We start from the raw sequence: 13,351 nt of genomic DNA, 5'->3' as shown, positions 1-13,351 counted from the left end.
TCCGGCGTCTTCAGATTGAAATTAAGCGTTTTCAAACTGGTGAGAGGCTTTGAAAAAGTATATATGGCCAGAAAACTCAAAACAGCAATATGGAGCATCAATAATGCTCCACATTCCAACGTCTGCATCTTTCCTGGCTCCAAGCACTGTCACGGATTCTGCAACTACTACAGTCAACTGTTGAAATCTGGGGCCCTCTACGCGAAAACAGGAATGAGAAGAGGACAGGTACCTGAGGATGAAGAATTTATTACACTTATTTTGTCTAAACGTCAACAATTTAACAATTCTGTGGATGCATATGCTTTAAAGGCTTGCACAAGCGCTAGCGAGTCTGTTCCAAAGTTGCACTGGGTAGTTAACACAAATCCAGCTAGAGAGAGGAAACTTCGCCGCATCAGCCCAGTGCTCTATTGCTGTAGCTCCTGATTGAGAACTGCTCGAACCTGTTGGACCACCTTCCCGCATCGCCGTTAACACAAGCCCACAGCTTTTGGTAAGGTAAATAATCAGGCCCAACCCATAACGACTCCATCAGTCTCCGGCTCGCCTCCAGGACCCAATAAAGGAGCTTCAGCTGTGCCTGATTGCATGTCTCAAAAACACGAGGCCGAGAGAGAAACTAAAAAATAATAATAATATAAAAGTGACGACCCCGTCCTTGAATCGCAACCCTTCATTAATTTTGAGTCTCTATTCCAGCCCGACAACTTAACCAAAGCGCCAAGTCAACGGGAGTTTTTAAACCGTTTGGCGAAGGACCCCAGCGGCAATTTCGAACCAGTTTTGAAGGGCGGCCGCGGCTCGGGCCGGGAACGCGTCCTGTCCTGGCCTGTGTCCCGCTGGAACCCGGGGGATGGTCTGCCGGAGCCGACTGGGACATGGAGGCTCCAGGTAACGGTGGTGCTTGCCCTGCCACCCCCTACCGAGACGTGAAGGCGATAAAGGTGCCGGCAGCCCCCAGCATCGAGGACTTCATTATCATCAAACCCATCAGCCGCGGGGCGTTCGGCAAAGTGTACCTGGCTCGGAAAAAACGCAATGACAATAAACTCTATGCTGTCAAGGCAAGTACTGGATCTGGCCGGGTGAAACACGGCGGCTAGAGGTTTACTGTAATCAAGAGTGAATGAGCCACGTTATGTTTATTCGGTGTTGTTTGTGTGCGTACTGTATAGAGACTGCCATTTTCTGCTGACATTTAGTCATGTTTGGGCATGTTTCAGGGTTTGAGCAGAAATAGTTGTAGAATTTTTACTTGGACACAAAGCTTCACAGTATCATCAGGTACACTACATGTTGTTTTCGTGCGTAACATTTGCTTTAAATACTATTCGTTGTGGATTTTTAAAACACTGCTGCTAATGGAATGAAAGGGATTATGAAAAAAACACGATGTTGTTTGCAGTTCTGAAAAGATGACTAGAAATGTCAAGATGAGAAAAAAATCAAAGTTGTTAAAACTCGTTGTCAGACTGTCATTGTTGATATGCCGCCTTGAGAGTAACAACCGACAAGGATCCTTGAAATAAATGGAGGGTAATACTATTATAAATCTAAAATATAAGTGAAAAGCGGCGGCCTTAGTTGGTATTTGTAAAGGGAAGGGGCTCTGACTTTGTGGACAAGTGCCTATTATCTGGTGGTCTCTTTAAAAAAAGCCTTCTATTGGTGTTGTTCAAACAAATATAAGAAGGAAGGGCAGGGGCCAACAGAGGCACGTTTTAAACCCAGTAAATGAGTCATATTTGGGTTGACAGATCTGAGGTGTAACAGAATTAGTGCTAGACTCTCAGCAATTTACAGTTTATATCCATGTCTTGGATGAAAATACACGCTAAAAGATCTTGTAACTGGGAAGCAGGCAAGTGTTTCAGTGGCTGCAGAAGTGAATCTGCAGTTGAGGGACAAACAGTTGGGATGGTTCTGGTTCACATTGATACTAAGAACGATGAGGTCCTGCAAGTCTGTGATTAAGAAGGCGTATGGTGTATTGGCCTTCATCAATCGTGGAATTGAATTTAGGAGCCAAGAGGTAATGTTGCAGCTATATAGGACCCTGGTCAGACCCCACTTGGAGTACTGTGCTCAGTTCTGGTCGCCTCACTACAGGAAGGATGTGGAAGCTATAGAAAGGGTGCAGAGGAGATTTACAAGGATGCTGCCTGGACTGGGAAGCATGCCTTATGAGAATAGGTTGAGTGAACTTGGCCTTTTCTCCTTGGAGCGAAGGAGTATGAGAGGTGACTTGATAGAGGTGTTTAAGATGATGAGAGGCATTGATCATGTGGATGGTCAGAGGCTTTTTCCCAGGGCTGAAATGGTTGCCACAAGAGGACACAGGTTTAAGGTGCTGGGGAGTAGGTACAGAGGAGATGCCACTCTGAAATGTGGCATGGTGAGTGTGTGGAATGGGCTGCCGGCAACAGTGGTGGAGGCGGATATGATAGGGTCTTTTAAGAGGCTATTAGATAGGTACATCAAGCTTAGTAAAATAGAGGGCCTAAAGGTAAGCCTAGTAATTTCTAAGGTAGGGACAGTTTTGTGGGCTGAAGGGCCTGTATTGTGCTGTAGGTTTTCAGTGTTTCTTAGTTAATTTAAGGAGCTGGCTATCTGATTTGAAAGGAAGACCTCCAAATTTGTAATTTCTGGATTATTTCTGAATCAGTCAGAATTAGGTTTAACATCACTGGCATATGTCATGGAAGTTGTTATTTTACAGCAGCAGTACATTGTAATACATAATTAAAAACTATGAATTACTATCATGAGAATGTCTGCAGATGCTGGAAATCCAAAACAATGTACAAAAAAGGCTGGAGGAACTCAGCAGGTCAGGCAGCATCTATGGAAATGAATATACAGTTAGTGTAGTGCAAAAAGAGTGGGACTGAAATACCGAGGTGGTGTTCATGGGGTCATTGTCCATTCAGAAATCTGATGGAGGAGGGGTAGAAGCTGTTCCTGAAACACTGAATGTGTATCTTTAGTCTCCTATACCTCTTCCTTGGTGGTAGCAATAAGAAGAGGGCACATCCTGGGTGATGGGGGTCCTTAATGATGGATGCTGCCTCTTGAATTTGTCCTTAGGGCTAGCGAGGTTTGTGCCCACGATAGAGCTGGCTGTGTTTGAAACTTTCTGCAGCTTTTTTCTGATCCTGTGCAGTGGCTCCTCCATACTAGGTGGTGATGCAATCAACTAGAATGCTCTCCATTGTACATCTGTAGAAATTTGCAAGCGTCTTTCGTGACATACCAATTCTTCTCAAACACCTAATGCAATATAGCTGCTGTCGTGTCTTCCAAACACGAAGGCGGGAGGACAGAGAGCAGCGCACCGCGCGTGCGCAGTCCTCCGGTGAAAATGATATCGTATCTGTTGAATAGGGGCCGTGGACAATTCTGATTTGATGGAGAGGGATGTGAAAGTACAGAGGAACATCTGGAGAAATTGCTCGTTCGCTGCTGTCATTACTTCGTGGTCGGGAATCTTTCGGAGAGTAGGCCTGAAAATCCCCGGCTTTGCCTGCTGTTGGCGACCGAGATTGAGGTCGAATCGTTTGGACAGAGATGGCGCTCAGTACTCGGTGTCAGAGAGCTGATCAGAGCTTGAAGTTTTCAGATGACTCACAGTCGAACTGTGGTCGGCATGGCAGGGAGAGTTCTTCCTTCTCCCGTCTGCGTGAGATGTGGGACATTTGAGAGACTGAACTTTTACTGTGCTCACGGACTTCTTCATCAAGTTATGGTATTGTTGCACTGTTGTAACTATATGTTATAATTATGTGGTTTTGTCAGTTTTTCAGGCTTGGTCTGTCCTGTGTTTTGTGATATCACACGGGAGGAAATATTGTATCATTTCTTAATGCATGCATTACCAAATGACAATAAAAATAGGACTGCGTGTCTTCATAATCTAAAAATCTAATTGCGTCAATATCTTGGATCCAAGATAGATCCTCAGAGATGTTGACACCCAAGAACTTGAAACTGCTCACCCTTTCCATTCTGATTCTTCGATGAGGACTGGTGTGTGTTCCCTCGACTTCTCTTTCCTGAAGCCCACAATCAACTCCTTGGTCTGATGTTGAGTGTGAGGTTGTTGCTGAAACACCACTCAACCAGCTCACAACGGGAATTCTTCCTTCAGTTAGTCCTGACGAAGGGTCTCGGCCTGAAACGTCGACTGCACCTCTTCAACCAGCTAATTTATTTTGCCCGTTTACACCTCCTCGTCACCATCTGAAATTCTGCCAACAATAGAGGTGTCGTCAACAAGTCGCTTAATCTGTGCCTAGCCACACAGTTGTGGATGTAGAGAGAGTAGAGCAATGGGCTAAGCACACATCCTTGAGGTGTGTCAGTGTTGATTGTCGGTGAGGAGGAGATTTCTGATCCGCACTGACTTTGGTCTCCCAGTGAGGAAGTTGAGGATCCATTTCAGAGGGAGGTACAGAGGCCCAGAGTTTGGAGGTTGTTGAATTGAGGATATGATTGTGTTGAACGCTGAGCTGTATAAAATAAACAGCAGCCTGATGTAAATATTACCTTTGGCAAGGTGACAATAGTATTTCTAGTGTCATGTGCTGGTGGTAAGGGTGGGAATAAGTGGATGGGTCAGATGAATGTGTGACTGAAGAGATGCTGCAGGCTTGAGGGCCTTGTACTTCTAGTTCACAGGGACCATTTTGGAGGAAGGGGTGACTTGCACAACTGAACTGGATGTAATATCCTTGGCGGTTGTTGGGTTGGGAGAGGTTTAGTGGTACTGTTGGGGAGGATTTTGCCTCAAGTTAACAAGTGGTGGAGCAACAAATAGGTGGAGAAATCACAGAAAATTTTTGACTGGTTGGAAGGGACTTCAACATCCAGAATGTTAACTAGGATCACCTAAGGCTTAAATAGAGTGGAATTTTTAAAGAGATTTTTTGAGCCAGTATGTAATTAATCCTATTGAGATTAATGTAGATAAGTACTCGGCAAGGAAGTCGTGCGCCAAAGAATCTGTGTTTCTGTTGTATGACTCTGAGACCAGCTCCATAGCAAAGAAGGCCCAGCAGCGTCTCTACTTTCTGCAAAGGCTGAGAAAAGTCCATCTCCCACCGCCCCCATCCTCACCACGTTCTACAGAGGTTGTATTGAGAGCATACTAAGCAGCTGCATCACTACCCGATTCGGAAATTGCACCATCTCGGATCGCAAGACCCTGCAGCGGATAGTGAGGTCAGTTTGAGAGAGTACAGAGGAGGTTTACTAAAATGTTGCCTGGGTTTCATCTCCTAAGTTACAGTGAAAGATTGAACAAGTTAGTTCTTTATTCTTTGGAGCGTAGAAGGTTGAGGGGAGACTTGACTGAGGTCTTTAAAATTATGAGGGGGATTGATAGAGTTGACCTGGTTAGACTTTTTCCATTGAGAGTGGGGAAGATTCAAACAAGAGGGCTTGGGTTGAGAATTAGAGGACAAAAGTTTGGGGTAACATGAGGGGAAACTTCTTTACTCAGAGAGTGGTAGCTGTGTGGAATGAGCTTCCAGCAGAAGTGGTTGAGGCAGGTTCGATGTTGTCGTTTAAAGTTAAATTGGATAGATATATGAACAGGAAAGAAACAGAGGGTTGTAGGCTGAGTGCAGGTCGGTGGGAATAGGATAGGGTAAGAGTTCGGCACGGACTAGAAGGGCCGAGATGGCCTGTTTCTGTGCTGAAATTGTTATATGGTTATAGCTGAGAAGATCATCGGGGTCTCTCTTCCCACCATTACAGATGTTTACACCACACACTGCATCCGTAAAGCAAACAACATTATGAAGGACTCCACGCACCCCTCATACAAACTCTTCTCCCTCTTGCCATCTGGCAAAAGGCACCAAAGTATTCGGGCTCTCACGACCAGACTATGTAACAGTTTCTTCCCCCAAGCCATCAGGCTCCTCAATACCCAGAGCCTGGACTGACACCAACCTACTGCCCTCTACTGTGCCTATTGTCTTGTTATTTATTGTAATGCCTGCACTGTTTTGTGCACTTTATACAGTCCTGGGTAGGTCTGTAGTCTAGTGTAGTTTTGTGTTGTTTTACGTAGTTCAGTGTAGTTTTTGTATTGTTCCTGTAGCACCATAGTCCTGAAAAACATTGTCTCGTTTTTACTGTGTACTGTACCAGCAGTTATGGTCAAAATGACAATAAAAAGTGACTTGATTTGACTTTAAAAACGCAAACACGTGGAAATCTGCAGATGCTGGAAATTCAAACAACACACACAAAAAATGCCGGTGAACGCAGCAGGCCAGGCCACGTCTATAGGAAGAGGTACAGTCGACGTTTTGGGCCGAGACCCTTAATGTTAGTCCTGACGAAGGGTCTCGGCCCAAAATATCGACTGTTCCTCTTCCTATAGATGTGGCCTGGCCTGCTGCGTTGACCAGCGATTTTTTGTGTGTGTTGCTTGACTTGAAGAGGCAGTACTACATTTAATGTTAGGATTGTACCTGGGTAAGTAGAAGCATGAGTGGCCACATTTGCAAGTGTTCTGTCCTTCAGAACTTAGATTGTTCATCATAGGTGATGTCTTTTATAAATCTGATGGATACTGAAGTCTTTCACTCAGAGTACATTCTATACCGCTACTACCTTGATGGTGTAGAATGTTGGAGTAAGTCAAGTCAAATTTATTTATATAGCACATTTAAAAACAACCGACATTGACCAAAGTGCTGTACAGATTATATGTATGAGAATAAATATAAATTACCCTTGTATAGCACCTTTAACAGAGGAGAACATCCACTGGCATGTTGCAAGTCTTTAACAACTGATGCCAAGCCACATAAGGAGATGTAAAGCAGAGGGTTTAAGGGGGGGAATATGGAGATAGATAAGGATGGACTGGAATTGTGGTAAGGCTAATTTCGTTATGATGAAACAGGATAGCAAATAGCAGCTCCTTGCAAGACAAAAATCTACATGTAGCCAGCAAGTGTCATTCAAAACTAAAATAGACTTCAGTGTCATTGTTTTCCCAAAATGATTTAAGGTAAGGCCACCAAGTTTAAGGACTCCTACATGTCAAGGGATGTAAGGTTTGAATAAAAAAGGTAAATAATAGAAATATAAAGTAAGAGGCAGATGTGGGGAAACTGAAAAACACCCCTACAGGACTACTGAACATACAGGGGTAGATAAAAATGATAATTGGGTCAAAGAGAGAACTTGAGATATCTGGCAGGCAAAATTAAGGAAGATAAGGTAATCATGGAAATGGCCGCAGAGGTGCAGCTGGTAGAGCTGCTGCACCACAATTCCAAAGTTACAAGTTCTGTCCTGATCTCTGCTGCCTTTGCAGAGTTGCACATTCTCCCTATGCATTTCTACTCACATCGAAAGTTTTGCGGATAACTTCTAGTGTGTAGCTGAGTGGTGGAACAGTGTGAAAAATGATGGAATGTGGGTGAGTAATTATAGTAAGAGTGTAAACGGGTGCTTGATGATCAGTTCGGACTCAGAAGAGGTTGAAAACAGGCCCAATGACCACTGCAGGGATCAAAATTATAAATCTGTGCAAGGAGTCAGAGGATCCAGGGATTTCAATAAATACTTTTAATCTGCTTTCACTAGGGGCAAAACCAGTATAGCTGGAGAATTCAGGAAGGGGGCATAGTGGAATTCTGGAACAAGTTTATTGAAAAAGAGGAGTTAACAGTTATCTTGGCAGTCTTAAACGTGGATAAATCCATGGGTCCTGATGAGATGTATCCCAGACTGCTATGGAACACAAGGTAGATTGTGGCTCTGACAGAGATCTTTCAAATCTTTGGCTAGAGAGGAGGTCCTAGAAGACAACAAATGTGGTTCTTTTCTTCAAGAACAGCAGTAATTACATTGAGTTTAACATCAATGGTAGGAAAATGATTGGAAAAATAAATCTGAAGGGCAGAGTTAATATGCATTTGACAAGGTAGGGTTTTTTTAATTTTATTTTTATTTGGATAAGGAATTCACAAGTATCATGTACTTTTTCCACATTTATAACCTTTTCCATTTTTTTTAGGTATAAAACTATAATTATTTATACATTCTTAAGTACACATTGAGATGATATAAAAGGCAATTAGACACTTAAATAGATAATTATGTACAGTGGTAATTCTAATCTATTAGGCTAAGTAGTGGTATTAGTTGTTAAGAAACATACTAACAATAGTTTCCATATATCTCTTCTGGACCATTTCTTTCTGGTCCAAAATGTTGTATGTAATCCTATGTAACAACCATTGTAGGTGTTTATATCCTAACTTGTTCATGCTTGCTCCTGCCCCCAGACATAATTATCCAATCCCTATGTACTTATTTACTTAATTTTATCATTTTTTATCCCTTTCCCAAATCTTTTCCTTTACTTGTATTAATTCTCTATTTTCCAAAAGAAAACAAAAACAGTAAACATTTAGACTAGGGGTGCTTACGTTAGCAATATTACTGTGTTGATGAGAAGAGCAGTATAAATCATTAGGAGAGTCATCTAAAGTCTGCTCGCATTGGGGTTATATATTCAATCCATTTATTCCAGATTTGATAAAATTTTTCTTTTTGAATTCTCAGGGAGTAAGTCAACTTTTCCATTTTAATTATTTCCAAGATAGTTTCGTGCCAATCTTCTAATGTCTTCCTTCTGTTCAAGAAACAATACATGCCCCAAATAGAGCGTCTCAAAGTTCAGAGGTATCTGGGACCTAAGTACCTTAACTAATGTTCTATGAATACCTTCCCAATATATACTTAATTTAGGGCAATGACAAGGTAGGGTTTAAATCAGTGATAACATGCTCTTGTTAAAGAGAGTCCATATCTGACTAATTTAAAATTTTCACGGGGTTATACTTTATACTTTATTGTCGCCAAACAATTGATACTAGAACGTACGATCATCACAGCGATATTTGATTCTGTGCTTCCCACTCCCTGGATTACAAATATTAAATATTAAAAATAGTAAAAATTAGTAAATATTAAAAATTTAAATTATAAATCTTAAATAGAAAATAGAAAAATGGAAAGTAAGGTAGTGCAAAAAAACCAAAAGGCAGGTCCGGATATTTGGAGGGTACGGCCCAGATCCGGGTCAGGATCCATTCAGTAGTCTTATCACAGTTGGAAAGAAGCTGTTCCCAAATCTGGCCGTACGAGTCTTCAAGCTCCTAAGCCTTCTCCCGGAGGGAAGAGGGACGAAAAGTGTGTTGGCTGGGTGGGTCGTCTCCTTGATTATCCTGGCAGCACTGCTTCGACGGTGTAAAGTGAGTCCAAGGACAGAAGATTGGTTTGTGTGATGTGCTGTGCCGTGTTCACGATCTTCTGCAGCCTCTTTCGGTCTTGGACAGGACAACTTCCATACCAGGTTGTGATGCACCCTAGAAGAATGCTTTCTACGGTGCATCTATAAAAATTAGTGAGGGTTTTAGGGGACAGGCCAAATTTCTTTAGTTTTCTCAGGAAGTAAAGGCGCTGGTGGGCCTTCTTGGCAGTGAGCTCTGCTTGGCCGGACCAAGTCAGGTCATTTGTGATATTGACCCCGAGGAACTTGCGCATCACCGATGTAAATTGGGTTGTGCGGTCCGCTACTCCTTCTGAAGTCAACAACCAATTCCTTCATCTTGATGACGTTGAGGGATAGGTTATTGTCTTCGCACCATGCCACCAGGTTCTTAATTTCCTCTCTGTATTAGTATGACTGATGTAGGCTAATTATGGCCTTTGACAAGGCCCCATGTTAGAAAGCTGGTCCAATAGGTATGACATTCAAAGACAACATGGCGGATTCAATCCAAAAAATATTTTGATGATAGAAGGCAGAGAATTGTTTTTGCTATTGGAAGCCTGATGAGAGTTGGATGAATTGTATAGATCAGTAATTCCCAGCCTTTTTTATGCCATGAACCCCTACCATTAACCAAGGGGTCCGTAGACCCCAGGTTGAGAACCCTTGGTTATAAGTTAACACTAATCACAGGCACCATGGTAATGAAGTAGCTAACATGACGCTATTACTACTAAAGGTGTTCTGGGGGCCGGAGTTCAATTCTGGCACTGGCAGTAATGAGTTTGTACATTCTTTCTGTGAATCTTGTACGTTTCTGCTGGGTGGTCTGGTTTCCTCCCATAGTCCAAAGGCATACTGGTTAGTAGGTTAACTGGTCATTGTAATTTATCCTGTGATTAAGCTATGGTGGAATAGGTGGGCCGCTGGGCGGTACAGCTGGTTGGAATGCAAGAACCTGTTCTGCACTGCGTCTCTAAACAAACAATAACAGCTTGGATGTAAGTGTACAAGTACGATTGGTGAATTTGTAGATGATACAAAAATTTGTGGCATTTTAATCATCTTCAGCTATAGGGTGATATCGAGTTGCTAAAATGGCAAATGGAATATCTTCTGAAAAGTGGGTGATACAGTAACAAGTAGATAAATTGGTGTAAATAGTATAGAATTATATTTATAATCCCAATATTTATTGTATACAAATATGCTTAAATGTTTAATGGAAAATTTTCATTTCTTCTCACCCAAGGTTGTCAAGAAGGCTGATCTGATACATAAAAATATGGTGCACCAATTGCAGGCGGAGAGAGCTGCACTGGCTCTAAGTAAAAGCCCTTTTATTGTACACCTGTATTACTCGCTGCAGTCTGCCAATAATGTTTATCTGGTAAGTAACCACTACTTCTGTTTTGTGGAAGATGGCTGGTTCTCCAATGTTAAATGCTTAAGAGCTTGTTTTAAATAATAATTTGCATTCATAGACTCTTTTAATATAAATATCCCATGAACATTTGATTGAAAAGTGGTTAACAGTTAAGGGAGGAGAATTTAGAAAGGGGGACTAAATATGATAAACAGGCAGCACAGTAGCCTAGTGGTTAGCACAATCGCTTTAGAACACCAGTAATCATCAATCAGGGTTTAATTCCCATCTCTGTCTGTAAGGAGTTTGTGTGTTCTCCCCATGACCATGTGGGTTTACTTGGGGTTTACCAATTTCCACCCACACTCCATAGATATACAGCTGAGTTTAGTGAATTGCGGGCGTGCTATGTGGCGACACTTGTGAAGTGTCCCCAGCACAGTCCTTGGACTGTGTTGATCATTGATGCAGAATGATGTATTTCGTTGTAAGTTTTGATGTGCTTGTGACAAATAAAGCTAATCTTTCTTTACTTTGCTGAAATTTTTTTCTTTCTGTGTTTTAAAGGAGCACGGTAAGTGCATTCAAGAATGTTGAATTTAGGTGGTTTAAAAACATGACTGCTGATGGTAAACAAAAAGTAGTGTGGTATATGTGAGTACCTAGAGTTGGAAAACTGCAGATAGTGCAGACTTAATGTAGCTGCATTTGCATTTTGATAGAAGAGTCTAGTAGGGAAAATTCCAGTGTTTGCTGCCTGACGTGCCAGCTTAAAATTCTTTGAAGATATCTGCATGAATTTATACATATGGTCGCCTCATGTTAAATATTTACAACATTTGCTGCAAAATACAACCTTTCTAGGCAAGCAAAACAAAAATCATCAAACTTCTTTTCTCTAGGTCATGGAGTATCTCATAGGTGGGGATGTCAAATCTCTCCTTCACATTTATGGCTATTTTGACGAAGCCATGGCTGTAAAGTACATTTCTGAGGTTGCTGTAGCATTGGATTATTTACACAGACATGGAATTATTCACAGGTACCATAAGACTGAACTGAAGTTTGCAAAATATGTGTGTTGAATTTCTTCAACCTTTTTTCAATTCTTCTTAAGGGACTGATGTGCATGGTATTTCTGTATGGTTCACAGATTGAAAGAAAAGTCCAATAAACTTCCTCAGATGTGGGCAAAATGGGTATTAATAATAATACAGTGCCTATTAAAAAGTATTCACCTCTCTTGGAAGTTTTCATGTTTTATTGTTTTACAACATTGAATCACAGTGGATTTAATTTGATTTTTGACACTAATCATCAGAAAAGACTCTTGTGTCAAGGTCCAAACAGATCTCTACAAAGTGATCTAAATGAATTGCAAATATAAAACACAAAATAATTGATTGCATAGTATTCACCCCCTTTAATACGACACACCAAATCATCATTGGTGCAGCCAATTAGTTTTAGAAGTCACCTAATTAGTTAAGGTGTCCTAGTTATATATAAATCTGTGTGCAGTCAAGCTGTTTTAATTGATTGTGGTAAACATACACCTGTATCTGCAAGGTCCAACTGCAGATGAGTCAGTATCCAGGTAAAAACTATACCATGAAGACAAAAGAACACTCCAAGCAAGTCTGCGACAAGGTTTTTGAAAAGCACAGATCAGGAGATGGTTACAAGAAAATTTCCAAGTCACTGAATATTCCTTGGAGTACAGTCAATCATCACGAAATGGAAAGAATATGGCACAGCTGTAATTCTGCCCAGAGCAGGCCGTCCTCAAAAACTGAGTGACTGTGCAAGAAGGGAACTAGTGAGAGAGGCCACCAAGTGACCTATGACAACTCTGGAAGAGTTACAAGCTTCAGTAGCTGAGATGGGAGAGAGACTGGGTGCTGCACCAGTTGCAGCTTTATGGGAGGAGCAAAGAGAAAGCCACTGTTGGGGGGGATAAAAACTCAGATGAAATCTCGGCTAGAGTTTGCTAGAAGGCATATGGGAGACTCTGACGTCAGCTAGAAGAAGGTTCTATGGTCTGATGAAACCAAAATTAAGCCAAATACCGCACATCATCAAAAACACCATCTCTACCGTGAAGCACGGTAGTGGCTACATCATGCTGTGCGAATGCTTCACCGTAGCAAACCCTGGAAGGCTTGTGAAGGTAGAGGGCAAAATGAATGTAGCAAAATACAGGGGAATGCTGGAGGAAAACCTGACGCAGTCTGCAAGAGAACTGCAACTTGGGAGAAGATTTGTTTTCCAAAAGGGCAATGATCCCAAGCATAAAGCCAAAGCTACACAGGAATGGCTTAAAAACAACAAAGTTAATGTCCTGGCTTGACCAAGTCAGAGTTCAGACCTCAATCCAATTGAGAATTTGTTGCTGGACTTGAAAAGGGCTGTTCACTCACAATTCCCATGCAATCTGACAGAGTTTGAGCAGTTTTGTGAAGAAGAATGGGGGGGAAATCACTGTGTCCAGATGTGCAAACCTGATGGAGGTGTATCCACACAGACTCAAGGCTGTAATTGCTGCCAAAGGTGCATCTACTAAATACTGACTTGAAGGGGGTGAGTAATTATGCAGTCAATTATTTTGCTGAAATTTGTTTTCACTTTGACACAGAAGAGTCTATTCTGTTGATCACTTTTTTTAAAAAAAAAAGCCA

General features: G+C 41.8%; 1 protein-coding gene across 3 annotated transcripts in view; it reads left to right on the top strand.

Moving 5' to 3' along the window:
* The first annotated feature begins 786 nt into the window (after positions 1-786).
* mastl (microtubule associated serine/threonine kinase-like) overlaps positions 787-13,351 on the top strand; it is a 50,365-nt gene continuing 37,800 nt past the window's right edge. For 2 of the 3 annotated variants that reach the window (XM_063044268.1, XM_063044267.1), the window contains exons 1-3: positions 787-1,067; positions 10,560-10,697; positions 11,576-11,715. In XM_063044268.1, coding sequence (XP_062900338.1) covers positions 882-1,067; positions 10,560-10,697; positions 11,576-11,715 — 464 coding nt within the window. In that variant the 5' untranslated portion in view covers positions 787-881. Of the gene's footprint in view, positions 1,068-10,559; positions 10,698-11,575; positions 11,716-13,351 lie in introns of those variants that run through there. The other variant, XM_063044269.1, reaches the window with a different exon arrangement.

The sequence above is a fragment of the Mobula hypostoma genome, chromosome 3, assembly GCF_963921235.1.
Source record: "Mobula hypostoma chromosome 3, sMobHyp1.1, whole genome shotgun sequence".
In the NCBI taxonomy this organism is placed as follows: Eukaryota; Metazoa; Chordata; class Chondrichthyes; order Myliobatiformes; family Myliobatidae; genus Mobula; species Mobula hypostoma.
Note: the sequence above shows the minus strand (reverse complement) of the source record. Positions and strands in the feature narration are given on the sequence as shown.